At 37.2% G+C, this 21,231-nt stretch overlaps 1 protein-coding gene across 1 annotated transcript in view; it reads left to right on the forward strand.

Moving 5' to 3' along the window:
- LOC129528467 (histone-lysine N-methyltransferase 2C-like) overlaps positions 1-21,231 on the forward strand; it is a 60,288-nt gene that overhangs the window by 9,605 nt on the left and 29,452 nt on the right. Inside the window, 7 exon segments of the mRNA XM_055368863.2 lie at positions 1,764-1,865; positions 2,058-2,162; positions 7,424-7,605; positions 7,861-8,025; positions 9,344-9,453; positions 9,959-10,024; positions 11,290-11,502. Of these exon segments, the coding sequence (XP_055224838.1) occupies positions 1,764-1,865; positions 2,058-2,162; positions 7,424-7,605; positions 7,861-8,025; positions 9,344-9,453; positions 9,959-10,024; positions 11,290-11,502 (943 nt within the window).

Genomic DNA, 21,231 nt, shown 5'->3' on the forward strand with positions numbered 1-21,231 from the left:
AATACAAAAAATTAGCCGGGCATGGTGGCAGGCACCTGTAGTCCCAGCTACTCGGGAAGCTGAGGCAGGAGAATGCCGTGAACGTGGGAGACAGAGCTTGCAGTGAGCTGAGATTGTGCCACTGCACTCCAGCCTGGGTGACATAGCAAGACTCCATCTCAAAAACAAACAAACAAAAAAACAAAAAAAAAACTGCTTTTAAATGTATTTGTATTGAAAAATACTGAGATGTAGTCCTTCTATTTAGTTAACCAACCAACCTTCCTTCCTTCCTCTTTTTTTTTTTTTTTTTTTTTTGGAGACACGGTCTCACTCTGTCACCCAGGCTGGAGTGCAGTGGCATAATCTTGGCTCACTGTAACTTCTGCCTCCTGGGTTCAAGTGATTCTCCTGCCTCAGCCTCCTGAGTAGCTGAGACTACAGGCATGTGCCACCACGCTCGGCTGTTTTTTGTATTTTTGGTAGAGACAGTATTTCACCATGTTGCCCAGGCTGGTCTCCAACTCCTGAGCTCAAGCAATCCACCCACTTCAGCCTCCCACAGTGCTAAGATTATAGGCATGAGCCACCACACCCAGCTGGTTAATCTTCTTTCAGTTGTTCCTCAAGAAAAGTAATTCAGTTGTTTTATGTTTTGACCTTGAACATAACCTGTTGTGTTTCAACTCTGTCTTTCCAGGCTTAGGTTATAAGCTTTTTAAAGAAACAGGATTGTATTTTATGATTTTGGCAGTGCCCTCCTTGTCTTCTTTCTACAACTTCTAGTTCAGAGCTTTATTTTGTTTCATAATCACTCTAGAAATTATTAACAAACCAGTGGGTACTTAGTTGATTTAGTCAAATAGAACTAAGTCCAGACTGAACAATATTGGTTGATAATCATTTGGCTGATACTGAAATTTGGATGTTATTAAAAATAATATTCTAAAGCGGTGCTAATAGAAATATAATGAGAACCACATATGCAATTTAAAACTTCCTAGTAGCCACATTGAAAAGTTACAGTGAGCTGGGTGCAGTGGATCATTTGAGGTCAGGAGTTAAGAGACCAGCCTGACCAATATGGTGAAACCCCGTCTCTACTAAAAATACAGAAATTAGCTGGGCATGGTGGTGGACAACTGTAATCCCAGCTACTTGGGAGGCTGAGGCAGGGAGAACAGCTTGAACCAGGAGGCAGAGGTTGCAACGAGCCGAGATCGCGCCATTACACTCCAGCCTGGGCAACAAGAGTGAAACTCATCTCGAAACAAAATAAAGGTTATAGTGAACAGGCGAAATTAATTTTAATGCCTTCCATTTTGACCGATATATCTAAAATATTACCATTTCAACATGTAATATGTAATTATGTGCTGTATTTTATGTTTGCAGGACATCTCAGTTCAGACTAACTACATTGCAGATCCCAAGTGTGTGTCATTAAAATAGTGATAGATTTGTGTGTGTACATACTTATAATATTATCATTTATAGTTTCTTGATTAGAATTCTGCATAATCAAGTCTTACTAAGACAGGTTTATTATATTTTCTCATTACTTCTTGGTCTAAAGGAATTCTACCTCTAAAGAGAGAATGAGTTGAATAATAAAATGTCATGACTCCATTTTACTGTAGTATCTTAGCATTAATATTTGGAATTGTTATTCTAGGCCTTAGCAAAAATATATGTTTTGATTATGAATTTTCTGAAGCTTTCCAGTTAAGTGTAAAACAAGTGAAAAATATAACTTTGTATTTTGTGTATTTTGATTTTTATAGGTGTCTACTGCAGATATTTCATCAAATAAGGATGATGAAGAAAACTCTATGCACACTACGGTTGTGTTGTTTTCCAGCAGTGACAAATTCACTTTGAATCAGGTTTGAACTTGACAATTTACTGTCTTCCTCATTGAATTCCTCCTTGTATATTTCTGCTTTATCTCATATACACAGAAGTGATCCAATATTTAGCTATAGAGCTGTATTAGTTAAGAAGGTATTTTTAAAGTAAAATTTGTAGGTTTTTAGCTTAGTCTCCATTTAAAATATGTTCTGTTTTCTTAACTTCAGGATATGTGTGTAGTTTGTGGCAGTTTTGGCCAAGGAGCAGAAGGAAGATTACTTGCCTGTTCTCAGTGTGGTCAGTGTTATCATCCATACTGTGTCAGTATTAAGGTAAACATCCTTAAATTGAGTTAACAAATATGTATTAATTTTTATTTGGTTTTAGTAGTAACATGAGCTCCCAGTTCTCACAATTAAGTATTATGATTATTAAACATATGTGACAGTATTTAAGTACTTTAAATACTGCTTTTAAGGGTTTGCTATCTGAAGAAATTTGCTTCTCTATAAATCTTATATTGTACTAATATCCTGCTTTTGCCTTGAAAAAGTAAAACATAAAAATATATGCATTTAATTTAAAAGACAATCTATACTATTCACAAAGGTTTTAGGTTTAGCTGATTCATTTTGTCTGTTGATTTATAAAGCTGAGAACTGGAGTATTTAGTAAAAAATTATTAGCCCATTCTGTTCTTTCCCACATTCTCTCTCCTCTGTGCTCACTCATACACAAAATGACATTTTCTCCTTATAGCCAAAAGAAACAAAACAAGTGTCATATTTAATGCAATTGGTAATAATTGAGAGTCAGCACTGCTCACTTTCAAGCATTTCAGGATAGAGGCTTTCTGGGGAATCTTTTAAGTGGTATCGTGTGCTTGGTTTCAAATATGGACAGGTCTCAATACTTCACTAGTTTTATCTAAGGTTCTTGGTTTTTTCTTTTTAAGAACTCAGTCTTAATAAAACTTACATATTTGAATAAAGTGTCATGGCCACTGGAAGCAAGCATGGAGGTATAGCTGTACAGCAGAGGTCTTAAACTGTATACTCCACAAGGAAATCTTTTCTAGTATTGCCATACCTTGTAATATAAATACTAACCTCAGTTTCAATAATAGGTTGTGAATCATGAGTGATTTTTATACCATTCTCCCTGCCCTTCAGACACCACTGTGTTATATCATTGTCAGTAAAATGTCAGTATAGTAAGCCAATCAACATTATCTCCTTCAGAATTCTTTGTTGATAACTACAGTAGTATTTATTTTATAGGGTAATACAGGTTTTTGTGAATTTAGGAATCAAAATGAAAGATTGTAATTAATACTATCCAAAATAGAAGACTAGTACGGTTAATTTATGTAGTTTTTTAAAATTAGTTGCTCATGGTATGTGACTGAAAAACACAGAGTATATAAAGCCAATTAGAAATGAAGTTATATATGCATAAAACATGTTTATTTTCTTCTTTGTGCTTTATATTCTGTATAAAAGTAGCTGCTATCATTAGATTTTGTTTTTTAGAATACTTAATGTTTTGGACCTAAGGAAATTGAACAAGATCCCTTTCAAGATAGTAATATATTTCTTTTAACCCATCCAACAATTACCGAATTCCCATTTTACAGATGAGTACGACTTACATAAGTTAAGTTTGGACAATTAGTGCACTATCAGACACCTAGTTATTCCTGTTTTTAAAAATTATGTGTGGTTCCTTTTACACAACACTGTTTTGGACAGTATAGAATACTGCAGTCTCATTGAGAAATACAGCAGTATCTAGAAATATACTAGGGATATGTGAATTGGCTCAGCTTGCATTTTTATTGCAGGAGGCAATTGTTTGTGGATAAGCTTGATACCTTTGAAGCTTCTTTTTAAGCTTGCTGGGGCAAGTCTAGAAAGCCTTCACTCTAAGGTGGATATTTTCAAACTTTATGGTTTTAGAACCTTAACACTCTTTAAAATTACTGGGGATGCCATAGTTTTTGTTCATGAGGATTTTAACTATGGACTATTCAGCATTTTAGAAATTAAAACTAGGAACATTTTGTAACACAAGACTACAGAAGCACAACCTGTACAATGTCAGTGTAATATTATGATACAACATGTAGCTTCTATAAACACCACTGTATAATTGTGAATAAAGTGAAAAAAGGCAAATTAAATCTTAGTATTATTTAAACTTGTTTTAACTTTACAGACCCACTGGGGTTCCCTAGTCCACATTTTGGTAGCTGCAGTCCTACCATTAGTTTAACCCTATACTTAAGACTTGGCCTTTCTGGGATCACTACTGAATTCTACCCCCTGTTCACCAGTGTCTTTGTACTCTGACTGGTTGTGCTTCACTTGTCTTTGAGCCTTTTGCAAGCTCTGGTAATTGTGCAGCTTACAAATTCCCAGTAGGTGTACTTTCCCCTGGTTGTGGGTCTTTGGGCTTCTAGAAGTACGGCTTGGTGTTCCACCAAAGACTTCAGGGGATCCTTTGTAGATTTCTGGAGCTCTTAGTCCTTATTGCTTCTTCATTTTGAGTACTGTGTCCTGCAAATTCCACTGCCTCACCTTCCCTAACCTCAGCGAGGCCATTGATTGTACTCTGCTGAGGTTCTCCCTCCCTGGGCAGCGTTCTGGAAAATGTTTCTAGGCAGAATATCATAGGACTCCCTGAGTGTTTCCTTCCTCTCAGAGACCACTGTCTCCTTTACTATGTGTTGTCCAATATCTGAAAACAGTTGTTTCATACACTTTGTCCAATTTTCTACTATCTTATGGGAGAACAGGCTGGTCCCATCTACTCCATTATCGTTGAAGCATGTATCCGTATTAGATTATAAAACATATCTGTAACAACTTTGGACATGGTACCATGGATGGAATCCTGGATGACATCTTATTTGAAAAAACTTTTAAAACTAAGGCTAAACTGGTTCAACAGAAGAAAAAAATGATAGTACAACCCCAGTACCTAAGTTAAAAGGAAATTTCAAAGAGGGAGAAATTGTTGAAGTGTTGAAGTACTAGAAGTCAAGAAACACAAACACTAATGTTTCCATTAGATTTGAGAATAAGAAGGTCTTGACAAGCCTGGCTTAAGCAGTTATGAGTGGATGTGGGTGTAGAGACCAGACTGTAGTGTTTTGAAGAGTGAATATAAGCGGAGAAACTTGAGAGTTTGGTTGTAAAAGGGACCACAGGTATCTGTGAAGAAAACTTAATAGGAATGAAGATAAATATTTTAAAAATTCTGCCACTAAACACCTCAGATCTGTCTGCCACTTTGTCTTCAGGTCATTGTTTAAGCCAGGGTCGGGCAGACTGGCCCATAGACTAAATCTGGCCCATTTCCTGTGTTTGCAAATAAACTTTTATTGAAATATGGCCATGTTCTTTTGTTTACATATATTTGTAGCGGTTTTTGCATTACACTGGCAGAGTTTTTATAAAGTTGCAACAGATCATATGGCCCTCAAAACTTTGTGTTTACTCTCTGGCCCTTTATTGGAAATGTTTGCTGGCTACTGCTCTAAGCCACCCTGATCTTACCCCAGGCCATTTCCTTCATTTGGGCAAATAACATACTAACTTGGTAATCTAAGACAAATTCTTAAAAATCAATAAGCTAATCAAAATAATAAATATACATGTTTAAAAATCAAATGACATTAAAAGCCTTGTAACGGGTCGGGTGTGGTGCCTCACACCTGTCATCCCAGCACTTTGGGAGGCCGAGGTGGGTGGATCACTTGAGGGCAGGAGTTCAAGCCAGCCTGGCTAACACAGTAAAACCCCATCTCTACTAAAAATACAAAAATTAGCCGAGTGTGGTGGCTCATTCCTCTAGTCCTAGCTACTCAGGAGGCTGAGCCAGGAGAATTATTTGAACATGGGAGCCGGAGGTTGCAGTGAGCTGAGATCACACCACTGCACTCCAGCCCAGGCAACAGAGCAAGACTCCATCTCAAAAAAAAAAAAAAAGGCCTTGTAATGAACAACCAACTCTTGTCTTACTCTACCTCCACATCTGAGGCAATCACTTTTAATCTTTTCAGGTCTTTTTTCTTGTGGTTAATGTTACAGCTCTAAATAATCAACTGGTTTACTGCTTTATCAATGCTAGATTTTGTTGACTTTCTGCTATGAATAAATAAATTCTGATTTAGCTCTTAAAATACACCCCCTTCCTTCTCCCAATATAGTTGTATTACTATGTTTAGTTCAATTAATAAGGTGTTGGTTATGACTCAGTAAATGTTCACTGCAGATCTAAACAGTATACTATGAGTTTCTTTTGTCTTTCATGGAGTTTTTAATAACAAGAAAGTAATAGTGACTCTCCATTCGTTCTTTGTTTTTGCCTACTATAGAACTATCATATAAGATTATTTTTTAAAGCACTGTTTTTTTCTGGGAGAAGTCCTACCCTCCTTCTAGACATTCCCTTCTCCTGCTCTGATATGTGCCAGTGGCTTCTGGGTGTGTTGTTCTCATCCTTAAACTTCCCTGGCCTGATGTTCTTTGTTGGATCTGTTGATTTATAGATCCCAAGTCTTCCTTTTCTTTGTAATACATCCTCATTCTGTTCCGCATATCTCTAAGTAACTTTATTAGAAGGAGAATGAAGGAGCTGAATTTTGAGTCTTCCTGTGTCTACAACGTATTCTCTCTTCACACATAGTTGCTTGTGTAGCTAGGTTGAGAATTGTACTTTGAAAAGTATTTTCCTGTAGAATTGGAAACTTATACTCTTCTAGCATCTGGAGTTGGGAAGTTTTGTGCCATTCTGATGGGTGTTCCTTTGAATTTAACTCTTTTATTTTCTTCTCTGGTAGCTTTTAGGCTTTCATGTACCTCATGATCTGAATTTTTATTCCGTACCCTCATTACTTGCTGTTTCATTATAATGTGGGCACTTGATTGGTTCTGTCTGACGATCCTAGTCTTTTGAGATGTTAAAGAAGTTCCGCAACCTTAATATTACATGGTGTGGTTTCCTTCAGGAGTTTGTTAGGGATTTGGAGATTCCCAAATATTCTGCTAAGTTATACCCTTGAGAGAGGGGAGAATAAACAGAGGAATGAATGTGAACTTCAGAATTCCTAGCTTCATAGTCTAAATAGAAATCCTCTAAGATCATAAAATGTCCCTAAGAACTCACGCTTTACATTAATTTTTTTGGTATTTTTTCTATTGATTCTAAGCATGGAAATGTAGATGGAGATTTTGTTGATGTATTTTCAAATTATGTATCAATAACAGTGAAGCTTACTTGATTTCTTTAAAATCTGGTCACTATATCTATAAATATAGTGGACATTAAATGTACAGCATAAGGTAATTATGTGGACTTTAAAAAGGCATTAAAATATGTGCCATTTTCTATTATTCTGCTCAGTAGGCTCCTAAAAGCGTGTATGAACATGCCCAACCCAGTATTGGGCCTCCGTAGGTGCTCAATAAATGTTAGTTGATTGCCCCTTTCTGCTTCTAGGTACATAAGCACCATATTAATTTATATAGTATATTTGATTATGTTAGGTTAATGCATAAATCACATGGATTGGTTGTTTCTTTCACAGATCACTAAAGTGGTTCTTAGCAAAGGTTGGAGGTGTCTTGAGTGCACTGTGTGTGAGGCCTGTGCGAAGGCAACTGACACAGGAAGACTCCTGCTGTGTGATGATTGTGACATAAGTTATCATACCTAGTGCCTAGACCCTCCATTGCAGACAGTTCCCAAACGAGGCTGGAAGTGCAAATGGTTCTCTAGGGTTTGTTTGCCTTGTCAGTCTTTCAAGTTCAGAGCTTTCTCATACCACTTTAGTTTTTAAAAATTAGCCATACCTATTTAATTGAATAATACACATATTCTATGATAGATACCACTAATCAGAAAAATTTTCACATACACATTAAATCATTTGCCCCATTATGTTCGTATGTAGCTTCCTGAATTACAGTAACTGAATAACTAAGAAAATAAAATTGAGACTTTTCGGGGGGATTTGGATTTCAGGTGTGTTTGGTGCAGACACTGTGGAGCAACATCTGCAGCTCTAAGATGTGAATGGAAGAACAATTACACACAGTGCGCTCCTTGTGCAAGCTTATCTTCCTGTCCAGTCTGCTATTGAAACTATAGAGAAGAAGATCTTATTCTGCAATGTAGACAACGTGATAGGTATTGTGCTATTTTTTCATCTTTTTAAAGCTTTTCTCTTTGAAATGTAGCAAAAAAAACTGGAAAATAGCTTTTCCTTAATCACAAGTTTTAGGTATGGAACTTTTTGCCTTGTAGATTTTTAGTCACCTAGAAACTTACAGAATTGATTTCCTGTTTTGAATTCTCAACTCCAGACTAAAGTTTTGTTTTGTTTTGTTTTTAAATTTAGAGACAGAGTCTTGCTCTGTCGCCAGGCTGGAGTGCAGGGGCGCTATCTTGGCTCACTGCAAACTCCACCTCCGCCTCCTGGGTTCAAGCGATTCTCCTGCCCCAGCCTCCGGAGTAGCTGGGACTACAGGTCCATGCCACCACGCCCAGCTAATTTTTGTATTTTTAGTAGAGACGGTTTCACCATGTTGGCCAGGATGGTCTCCATCTTTTGACCTTGTGATCCGCCCACCTCAGCCTCCCAAAGTTTTATGATTATAGGCATGAGCCACTATGTCCACCCAAGACTAAAGATTTTTAATTTAGGCCTTTTTGAGGGTTTAGGAATCCCTTGAAATTAGATGGAGAATTATTGCCTTCATCTATGCCGTTTCTTATGAAGGGTTTCTGAACCTTTTAATAGATTATACAAAATATCTAACACTTTCTGTTCTCCTTAAACCACTTTCTCTTAAAGCTCTAGATACTAGATATCTAGGTATTAGATAACACCTTCTGCCCTCCCTACATAATTATGTGGAATTTCAAAATCAAGAATGTTTCTTTGCTTTCATTGGTATATTGTTGTACTCTTCAGAAGTTAAGCAGTGAACATATATTGATAGTATTATTTTATCAGTAGTACAGTATTCTTGGGACTCTGGCTACTAATTATCTGTTCCATTGCAAGACAACTTTTTACTTTATTTCCCAATTACCATTCAACATCGCTTTCCATGAGATATGTCTACTTCAAGTTAGATGCATTGCCTGGAGCCCATATATGCTAGCACTGCCATTTGCAGTTTTCTGAATACCTTTGTGTTTGCCCTAACTAGCTTCCTTGCTGTCTTTGAAATATTTAATATATGATTATAAAATAATTAGCTTCCTTATGTAATGTGCTTTGCTTCCTCTCTAATAGTTGTTCTCATTCCTTTTTATTTCCTCCTTAGCTCTATGAAAGTTTTTCTGTTAATAGGGATAGTTAGGAGAAAAGGGCAAGGTAGGAGGAGCATGTGAGGCTTAGGGCTTTTAAGTTTGAAGACTCAGTGTTACAGGTTTAAAAGGTAGCAGTTCTCAGTATATTCCATTTTTTTTAAAAAATGTACAAATATGGTCTTTTTAGATGGATGCATGCAGTTCGTCAGAACTTAAATACTGAGGAAGAAGTGGAAAATGTAGCAGACATTGGTTTTGATTGTAACATGTGCAGACCCTATATGCCTGCGTCTAATGGTAAGAGAATAATTTAAACTGTGAGTCTGCACTCTTGTACCACTCATTTGCACCTTACTGTCCATAACCAATGAATTAGCTTAGCTCTACTCTATTTTATCTTTGTGAAACTTACTTTGACAAGTATTTTATGAAAAATATTATTGTTGGTTATACATGACTTATCACAACTTGTTATAAAACAATTTACATGAAACAATAAAAAGCACATACTTTAGATGTAAACTATAATTTTGCTTCCAAGGAACATGATCTTGTAGTTATTGACAATATGTCAAAATCCAATGTGTTGATTCTTTCTTAGCCAGGTTTTCCTCCATGACTTGAGTATTTCCTTCATCACTTCTTGTTTTGTTGTTGCTTTAAAAAGTGCTTTTAACTTTAGTGTTCAAACATTTATTTTAATAAAATGAGTATAGAAACAGAAAATTTAATCATATATAAGTATGTAAATACACTTTACCTTTTCTGAAAAGAATTACCTGGATTTTTTTTTTCATTTCAGTGCCTTCCTCAGACTGCTGTGGATCTTCACTTGTAGCACAAATTGTCACAAAAGTAAAAGAGCTAGGTAAAATTTGAAATGCTTTACTTAATTTAATTAATTTACTTTGCTTAATTTTTACATAATTGGCTTACCACTTGTAAAATCTGCTTCAATCATATGGGTGTTCTATCCAAATTCCATAATGTTGGTAATCATTTCCACAATGATATATAAAATGTCATCCAGCTTTACTGGGGCAGTATTCCTATAAATTTCAGCAAGTTGGCAACAAAAATAACAGCTCTTAGAATAACCATTAATGCCATACTTACTTTGGTTTCATTGATATATTACTGTGCTTAATTATCAGTTAGCAGAAAATACGGCCTAGTTAGCAAGCAGATTTCTTTTAGAATTAATTCAATCTGTTAATTTTTAAAATAATTAATAAGCCTAGTATGGTGATTAATATGACATTCTTATTAAACAGTCATTCTTTTGAATACTTGTATTTAATAGTACCTGATACAAAAACATTTGGATAGTACAGGAATTGTTCTAAGGAACAACAGTTTTGTACATTTAAAATTAAATCTGCAGGATTTGTACTTATTTATTACTTCTCCCTATTAGTAATTATGTTGATACTCTGATTTTTCCAGATGAGCTTCTGGAGTATTCTCTCTTTTCTTGTGTAAATAGATCCCTGCCTTTTGATCTTTTCCAGGAAAAAGCTCATAGTGGATTAGCTGAGCATTGCATTTCTTTGCAGTGCTTCTAACTCTTTTTGTTGGGACATGAAAATAGAAATGCCAGGAAGACTTTTTTGAGACGGAGTCTCGCCCTGTCACCCAGGCTGGAGTGCAGTGGCACGATCTCGGCTCACTGCAACCTCCACCTCCCGGGTTCAAGCGATTCTCCTGCCTCAGCCTCCCGCATAGCTGGGATTACAGGTGCCCGCCACCACGCCCGGCTAATTTTTTGTATTTTTAGAAGAGACAGGGTTTCACTGTGTTAGCCAGGATGGTCTCGATCTCCTGACCTCGTGATCTGCCTGCCGCCTCGGCCTCCCAGAGTGCTGGGATTACAGGCATGAGCCCCCGCACCCGGCCCAGGAAGACCATTTTTTAAAAACATGTAACATTTCTGCCTATAATCCAAGGAAGTTTGACCTATTTTTCCTAGTTTTTATTGGGTTTCATGAAGTTAATTATTCATGCATTTCATAGATACGTAATTGCTTTCTGGAACTACAGTCACATTCCCTTGACATGGGTATCAGTAATCAGTAATCAGTCAAATTTAAAATGAAAGTTTAGATTTGTATTCTTGGGATTTTGTAATTTTAGACCCACCCAAGACTTATACCCAGGATGGTGTGTGTTTGACTGAATCAGGGATGACTCAGTTACAGAGCCTCACAGTTGCAGTTCCAAGAAGAAAACTGTCAAAACCAAAACTGAAATTGAAGATTATAAATCAGAAGAGCGTGGCCATCCTTCAGACCCCTCCAGACATCCAATCAGAACATTCAAGGGATGGTGATATGGATGATAGTCGAGGTAATACTAATTTATTTTCCATGAAATATGTGTGCAAGAATTACAGCATATAAAGTAACTTTTGAAATATGTGTATGATTTACCAAAGGGTAAATCACACTGACTTAGATAACCCCGATGTGACCCTTGCCATCTCCAAATGAGTGATCTTCTTAGACCTTGCCTTTTCAGGTTCTCTTCCTTTCACACGTTTTAGAACAGACCTACCTTACAGAAATCTCAAGGAGCACCATATCTTTGAAGATCACAGGTGGGGAAATACAGAGGGCTTGACTTTAGTTTGCTAGATAATGACACAAACCTTCTCAGATACTGTGAGCTTGGATAATACCATGTTTAAGTGAAGGTAGTTGATGCATACATTCTAGAAATGGAAAAGCTGTCATTTAATATTACTTCAGGTATAACTTCATATTCACCAGTGTGCATCATAAAGTATTGGTTTATAAACATTTTCTTAATCAAAGTAAATATAAGGTTTTTCTAGCTGAATTCTTTTTTTTTTTTTTTTTTTTTTTTTTTTTTTTGGTTGGGAGACAGGGTCTTGCTCTGTTGCCCAGGTTAGAGTGCAGTGGCATGATCTTGGCTTACTACAACCTCTGCCTACTGGGTTCATGCGACCCTCCTACCTCAGCCTCCTGAGTAGCTGGGACCTTGGATGCGGGCCACCACGCCTGGCTAATTTTTGTATTTTTTTGTAGAGATGGGGTTTTGCCATTTTGCCAAGACTGATCTTGAACTCCTGGGCTCAAGCTATCTGCTCTGCTCAGCCTGCTGAATCCTTGAGATAGCAAAATGTTTTAATAGTAACCTAAAATCCAATATGAATTAAAGAGGATTACTGTAGGTTTCCTCATTTTTGGGGTGGTTATTTATTTTCAACTGATTCAGAATTGAAGCGATAATTATTTCTGTTCCATTACATTTTATTTCATAGTTTTTTTTTTTTTTAAGGGGCAGTGTCTTGTTACATTGCCCAGGCTGGTTTCCAACTCCTGGGCTCAAGTGATCCTCCTGCCTCAGCCTCTCAAGTAGCAGGTACTATAGACATGTGCCTCTGCAGCCGGCTTTGAGACAATAGAATTTATTGAATACCTACTGTATGTCAGATGTTGGAAATCATATCAGTGTACAAAACAGGTAGAATTCTCTGCATAGAGTTTATATTTTAATGTTAGGTAACTCAACTCTTAAAAAAAATCAGTTAATTATAATGTGTTTGGCAAGTCCCATGGTAAAAATTAAGTTTGATAAAGAGGAATTGCCTGGCCAGGCACAGTGGCTTATGCCTGTAATCTCAGCACTTTGGGAGGCCAAGGTAGGTAGATCACTTGAGGTCAGGAGTTCGAGACCAGACTGGCCAACATGGTGAAACCCGTTCTCTGCTAAAAATACAAAAATTAGCCAGGCTCAGTGGCATGCACCTGTAATCACAGCTACTTGGGAGGCCAAGGCAGGAGAATTGCTTGAACCTGGGAGGCGGAGGTTACAGTGAGCCGAGATTGCACCACTGCACTCCAGCGTGGGTAACAGAGCAAGACTCCGTCTCCAAAAAAAAAAAAAAAAAAGGAATTGGAAGTACAGACAGGTGTTTAGGGTCCATATGAACAGAAAGCAGTATTTGAGCACAGATTTTAAAGAGGTGAGTGAGTGAGCCACTTGATTACCTGAGAGAAGAGCATCCCATACAGTGAGGAAGCCAGTGTAAAGGCTCTGGGTGAGAGTGTGCTGAGCATGTTTGAAGAGTGTTGTGGAGACCAACAGAGTGAGCAGAGGGGACAGTCAGAAGGTGAGAAGATTAGAGATGTGAGGACAAGAAGGACGGCTCAGTATATCTCACACAACCATAAGGTGATGTGTCAGTAGTTTGTGCTTAATAGCAACGGAATAGGAGGCCATTGAATGTTTCTGAAAAGGAGAACACCATGATCTTATTTATATTTTAAGAGGAACACTCTCCTATGATATAAGTAGATGATTAGGTGCAAGAGTTATGACAGGTAGATCAGTGAGAAACAATGGTCCAGGTGAGAGGTAATTGTGGCTTTGAAAAGGTATGTCTTTTGTGGCCAGGCTCGGTGGCTCATGCCTGTAATCCCAGCACTTTGGGAGGCCAAGGCGGGTGGATCACCTGAGGTCAGGAGATCAAGACCATCCTGGCCAACATGGTGAAACCTTGTCTTTACTAAAAATACAAAAATTAGCTGGGCGTGGTGTCAAGCACCTGTAATCCCAGCTATTTGGGAGGCAGAGGCAGACGATTGCTTGAACCCAGGAGGCAGAGGTTGCAGTGAGCCAAGATCGAGCCACTGCACTCCAGCCTGGTGACAGAGTGAGACTCCATCTCAAAAAATAAATAAATATATGAAAAGATATGTCTTTTGTATGTTCTTGATAATTTTTGTTTTTTAATGTGTTTTGGGTCTATGTTGCTGGGAGAAACACTTTCTGATGCTTGTATGTAACTGATTTTCAGATACAGTTGAACAGGTGATTTGATTTGGGGGCCTGGAGTTTGCAAAGAAGTAGTCCATATACTTGGAGGAATTGATCAGATCAGCATTAACAAGAATTTCAATTTCTGAGGATGTTAAAAAATGTCTGAAAAAGGTTTCCATAGTCTCTTAAATTTGGGAAGTGCTCCATTTCACAAAATATGAAAGGTTTCTTGATAATAGTACACATTGTTTCCCAAATTATGTGATTATAATACCTTTTTAAAACAACACAGAAGACCTTGGAAGGTTTTCCTTGTGACTTACCACTTGTAAACACTGAGAAATGGTGATATGTTTCAATTTCATATTTTCTCATTGACTCGTATCGGTAAAAGAAAATCAGTTGAAAAATTGCCCTTGCTTTTTTAAAATTTACGTGAAAAAATAGCCCATCTGAGTTTACTGAATTTGTCCTTATTTATATTGAATATGAAAAAAGATTCTTTAGTGTGTTGGATGTTAAATGCTAAGACAATTTTAGAATTTAAGGAATTGAATATACAGTATTTTCATGACTAGTCCCTCATGTTCATTTACATGCCAGGATCTCACATCCTTTGCAGAAGGAAAGGTACATTCCTAGGGATAAAATAAATGCATGTTACTTGGACAACATTTTTGCTTTCTGTTTGCTAAATAAAAATCATTTTTAAAAATTTAGTATTGCCACACTTTGCCATATTAAAAATGTTTTAGATTACTATATTATCCTGAAACTACATGTACTCACACACCCCTAAAATAAGTTTTATGGTATTTCATATGCCTGTATGGGAGAAAAAATAGGAAAAGAATACAATCATCATAAGTTCTTATTATTACGTTATGCTGAGATTTCTAATAACGCTGCCCTTTTCTGGGTATTTTTTATTAACCTAAAATTTGTGATGTTTTAGACTGTTTCACTAACATGTTTTGATAACGTCTCAGTACCCTTGGGAAAGCATTATAAAGTAGTGGGCAACGATGAAACCTACTCTGGATGTTTTTAGGCAAATTTTTTAACTTCTCTGATGCTAGTGTTCTCATTTATAAAATAGGTTAACCAGGATGAGCCCATAGGATAGTTGTGCTGATGAGGTGCAAGGATGCATGCCAGGCACCCAGCACTGGCTCTTCCCAGACATGGAGTGCTCAGTAACCGTGAGCTATTAGAATACAAGTGCCCAACCAGTGCTTGAGCAATTGTGTTCTCTGTCCAACAGAATTCAACAGAATCCCACGTTTGTCTTTATATGTGAATTCAGTTCCTTTTGAGTTAGTAAGAAATTATGCCTGTGTTGGGGTAATTGAACTTTCAGGAGGAGGGAATTGTCTGCCACAATTATTCTCTGAGCTTAATGTTTCCATGTCTTTTTCTTCATTTTGGAAGTTGTGGAAAAATTATAATGAAAGAGTATATAAACGTTTTCCTCTGTATTATAGCGTATCTGGCAGTTTCCTTTATTAAAAAGTATGATATATTAGGGAGAGACTTGATGAATTTAAAATTAAAGTTTGAAAAGTGTTACTGACTATAAGTGATCTTCAGCTGTGCAGTTTTCAACTTGAGGTTGTCAGAATGTAATATTACACATTATATTACACACATCTACAGAATCCAAATTGTGATGTTCCTGGAGTATTGGAACAATACCTATGACTTTTTGTTTCTATTGATTTTTAACTCTTCTAATAACCACTTCTTTAAGAAAAGTCATACATCATCACTATGGTGTATCAGAAACAAATTCCTTATGCAATAAAAGCATACTTCTTTCTCATTCACCTACTGGGATCTACAAACCCTGTTAATGCAAGAAAAAAATCCCAAACCTCAATAAAATAACACTCTGTTTGTCTCAAGAGTGGAAACACAACACATTTCCTCTCAACTGGTGGTCCCAGATCGACCATCACAGTGTATGGATGTGTTTGGAGGTGTGGGAATAGGACTGCACTGAGGCTCTAGAAGGCCAGCAGGTGGGGCAGACTGAATGGAGGGAGGAGAGTGGCATTCAGTAACTACTGGAGCGTGGGAAGAGTGAGGTAGACTGTCCATCTGGTGAAGGTGGCTGCTTCCTTGAGGTTTGTTACTTTCTGTAATGTTAATTCCCTCAACTTTTAAAATTTGATTTTTAGACAAGTTATACATTCAAATGATTTAAAATTGGAAAATAATAAAAAGGTAAACAGTGAAGTCTCTCCCTTTCCCATGCCTTCATGCCCCCAGTTTACATCTCCAGAAACCTCAGAGGTTTCTCGTGTAACCTTCCAGATGTGTTTTATGCATGTACAAGGAAATGTGTGTGTATATATATATATATATTGTGTGTGTGTGTGTGTGTATATATATTTTATTCTTTTTGTCTTACTACTTTTTACTTTCCTTCATTTTTTTATGGCTGCAAATATTCCTTTGTATGGATATATAAGCAGTTTAATTTACCTGTTCTTTCCCCTGTTGATAGACCTTTGGGTGTCTTTCAATCTTTTTTTTTTTTTTTTTTTGAGACAGAGTCTTGCTCTGTCACCCAGGCTGGAGTGCAGTGGCACGATCTTCGCTCACTGCAAGCTCCGCCTCCTGGGTTCACGCCATTCTCCTGCCTCAGCCTCCTGAGTAGCTGGGACTACAGGCGCCCGCCACCATGCCCGCCTAATTTTTTTGTACTTTTAGTAGAGACGGGGTTTCACCATGTTAGTCAGGATGGTCTCGATCTCCTGACCTCGTGATCTGCCTGCTTCGGCCTCCCAAAGTGCTGGGATTACAGGCGTGAGCCACCGTGCCCGGTTTTCTTTCAATCTTTTACTGTGAATAGTACAATGAATCAACTGGTATATTTATACTGTTGTATGTAAGTGGGCCTGCAAAGGTGAATTCCTTGCTAAATCCAAAGACATAATGCATTTGAAACTGTTTTTGGAAGGTAGGATACAGTTTTTTGGTTTTTTTTTTCATTTTTTTATTATACATATCTGAGGTATACAACATGCTTTGTATACATAGTGAAATGATTACTATGGTCAAACAAATGTCTGTATCCTTCACAAAATGTCTGTTTCTGTGTGTGTACACCTAAAATCTCTTTCAGCAAATTTTCTGTACACAATATTATTAACTATGGTTCTCATGCTGTGTATTAATTTGATCTCTAGAATTATTCATCTTACCTAACTGCAGATTTGTACCCTCCGACCTACTTCTGCCCATCCCACCCATTCTCTACCTCCAGACCCTTGAAAACCACCATTCTACTCTCTATACGTTCAGCTTCTCACCCCGCTGCCTCCCATTCTGCTTATTAAGTGAGATCATACAGTATTTTTCTGTGTCTGGCTTACTTTATTTAGTATACTTTCCTCCCGGTTCATCCATGTTGTCACAAATGGCAGTATCTCCTTTCTTAAAGCTAACTATTCCATCGTATAAAGTCCTCATTGTCATCAGTAAGTTCTTAGAAACTGTGGTTAAGAGGGGAAAAAAAGTATGACAAAACTGATTATTTTTTCATTTTGCATTATGCCAAAATTAGATTGAAGGAAACAGTGTTACTTGAGGACCTGCTGTATGTTCATTTAGGTTAACGTCTCAGTTCCCAAGAACCTATTGATGACATTAAGGGAGGACTTAATATATGTATATACAAACGTCACAATTTCTTTATCCATTCATCTGTCCTTGAATGGGTAAGTAAATTGTCCATCAGGACACTTAGTTTGTTTCCATATCTTGGCTATTGGAAGTAATGCCGCCATGAACGTGGGAGTGCAGATGTCTCTCTCAGATGCTGATTTTATTACCTTTGAATATATGCCCAACAGAGGCATTGTTGGATCTTATGGTAGTTGTATTTTTTTTAAGGAAACTCTATACTGTTTTCAATAATGGCTATACTAATTTACATTCCTATCAACCATGTACAAAGGTTTCGTTTTCTACACATCCTCACCAACACTTATGTCTTTGCCTTTTTGATAATAGTCATTATAAGAGACACGAGATGATATCTATTGTGGTTTTAATTTTCATTTTCCTCATGATTATGATGTTGAGCATCTTTTCATATACCATTTGACCATTAGTATGACTTTGGAAAAATGGCTATTCAGGTCCTTGCCTATTTTAAAATCCAGTTATTTGGGTTTTTTTTTTTTTTTTTTTTGCTACTGAGTTGTGTGAGTTCCTTATATGTTTTGGATTTTAACCCCTTATCAGATGTGTGGTTTGCCAGTATTCTCCCCTAATCCCTGTCCTACCTTTTTACCCCTGTTTTGTTTTGTTTTTTTACTGCTATGCAGAAGCTTATTTGCTTGATGTAGTCCCACTTGCTTATTTTTGCTTTTGCTACCTGAGCTTTTGATGGGATATCCAAAAAATCATTGTCAAGGAGGATATTAAGAAATTTTTCTCCTAAATTTCCTTCAAGGAGGTTTATGGTTTCAGGTGTTAGGTATTTAATCTATTTTGAGTTGCTTTTTATGTATGATGTGTAAGATAGGCATCAGGTCCAGTTTCATTCTTTTGCATATAGATATCTAGTTTTCTTACCACTACTTATTGAAGAAACCATCTTTTCCCTATTGTATCTTGTTGGACTTGTCAAAAATTAGCTCATAATATATGCTTGGGTTTATTTTTGGGCTCTGTATTCAGTTCCATTAATCCATGTGTCTGTTTTTATGCCAGTACCATACTGTTTTGATAACTATCACTTTGTAATATAAGTTGAAATCAGGTAGTGTGATACCTCCTACTTTGTTTTTCTTTCTCAAGATTCTTTTGGCTATTCAGCGTCTTTTATGATTTAATACAAATTTTAGAATTGTGTTTTCTATTTTTGTGAAAAATGCCTTTGGAAATTTGATAGGGATTGCATTGAATCTGTAGATCACTTTGGATAGTATGGACATTTTAACAATATTCTTCCAATCCACAAACTTGGGGATATCGTTATATTTATTTGTGTCTTTAGTTTTTTTCTGTTTTTTGAGACAGAGTCACACTCTGTTGCCCAGGCAGAAGTGCAGTGGTGTGATCTCAGCTCACTGCAACCTCCGCCTCCTCCTGGGTTCAAGCAATTCTGCTGCCTCAGCCCCCCAAGTAGCTGGGATTACAGGTGCCTGCCACCACGCCCGCCTGGCCAACTTTTGTATTTTTAGTAGAGACAGGGTTTCGCCATGTTGGCCAGGCTGGTCTTGAACTCCTGACTTCAGGTGATCTACCCGCCTTGGCCTCCCAAAGTGCTGGGATTACAGGCGTGAGCCACCATGCCCGGCTGTGTGTCTTCAGTTTACTTTGTCTGTATTTTATAGTGTTTAGTATATAAAGCTTTCACTTCCTTCATTAAGTTTGTTCCTCAGTGTTTTATTTTTTTGATGTTATTTTAAGTGGAAATGTTTTCTTGATTTTTTTCAGATCATTATTTGTATAAAGAAATACATCTGATTTTTGTATATTGATTTTGTATCCTGCTACTTGACTGAATTCATTTACTCTAGTAACTGTGGAATTTTTAGGGGTTTCTACATACAAGATCATGTCATCTGCACACAGGGATAATTTTACCCCCTTTTTTCTGCTGATGCCTTTTATTTCCTTTTCTTATGTGATTGCTCTGGCTAGGACTATGTTGAATATAAGTGTTAAGAGTAGGCATCCTTGTCTTGTAGCAGATATTGAAGAAAAGCTTTCAGTCTTTCCCTGTTGTAGGTTTGTTTTTGAATAGGCAATACCTGTGCATGATACAAGAAATACAAAAGTCTTAAAAAGAGTGAACAATGTTAAGTTAGCCTACCTTTTGGCCATCCCTTCCTTGGAAAGAACCAGTGTTTTCTTATAACTTTCCAGAGATTAGTCATCTAGATACAAGTATGTATATATGGGAGAATTTCTCATATTTGGGTGATAACGGTCTTTTTCTCTTTTCTTTTCTTTTCTTTCTGTCTTTCTTTCTGTCCTCGTCTCATCTCTTCTCTTTTCTTCGTTTCTTTTGATGGAGTCTTGCTTTGTCGCCCAGGCTGGAGTGTAGTGGCACAATCTCGGCTCACTGCAAGCTCTGCCTCCCAAGTTCATGCCATTCTCTTGCCTCAGCCTCTGGAGTAGCTGGGACTACAGGCACCCGCCACCACGCCTGGCTAATTTTTTGTATTTTTAGTAGAGATGGGTTTTCACCGTGTTAGCCAGGATGGTGTCTGTCTCCTGACCTCGTGATCCACCCACCTCAGCCTCCCAAAGTGCTGGGATTACAGGCATGAGCCTCCGTGCCTGGCCAATAACGGTCTTTTTCTTTATTTTAGCATGTGGGAATCAGAAGGCCCTTGTGAAGATGTTGGTTAGAAGAGACTTTAGCTACAGTGATACCACTTGTGTTAGGGCACTGTATGTGCTACTTTATGCCATTTGTCTCAACATGTATGCTTACTGGTGTCACTATGAACCTCATCAATAAAAGTGCTCTCTTGGTTTTTACTGTCCTTGTGTGCATTGTTTCAGGTGAAAGGTGGTCTTTGTACTAGATCCAGTGCTATCCTTGGCCACAAACCATTACATATGATTAATTTGGGGATTTCCTCTTTATCATTCTGGAGATCATCTTCTGTTTTCTCCTGTGTTACATGTGTTTTCTGCAATTTCATGAATTTCCCTTTATTTCTTCCCTCAATTTGGGTGGAACGTATCTTCCGTAGCTCCCTGACAGAGAATGTGTGGAAGGTAAGTTTTGAGCATTATATACTTCTGAAAATGTCTTTATTTTACCTTCCTACCTGACTCATCTTTTCCAGGTTGGAAATACATTTTCATTTATCATTTTTAGTCAATTGATCCACCGTCTTTAGTTTCTAGTATATGAAGAACTCGGTTTTTTCTATGTGACCTGCGTTTTCTTGGAAGCTCTTAAGATTTTAAGAAATTCTTTGTCCTCAGTGTTCTAAAATTTCATGAGGATAACGTCTGTTTTTGTCTATTTTTGACATTTAAAATCTGTTTTGTTAGGCACTGAGTGGTCTCTTTCAGTCTGCTGTCTTATATCCTTCAGTGGTAGGAAATGTTCTTGAACTATATTATTGATAACAATTCCCTCTCTTTTTCCAGAATTCTGCTTTTCAGATGTGAAACATACTCAGTTTTTCTCTGCTTCTTTCCAATTCATGTCCTTATTTTATCTTCCTCTACTGAGTTTTGTTTTTATTTCAGTTATTTCAAGAGCTTTCTTTCCTCCCTTTGAATGTTTCTTTTGTAGCATCCTATTCT

The sequence above is a fragment of the Gorilla gorilla genome, chromosome 17 (assembly GCF_029281585.2).
Source record: "Gorilla gorilla gorilla isolate KB3781 chromosome 17, NHGRI_mGorGor1-v2.1_pri, whole genome shotgun sequence".
Taxonomy (NCBI): Eukaryota; Metazoa; Chordata; class Mammalia; order Primates; family Hominidae; genus Gorilla; species Gorilla gorilla.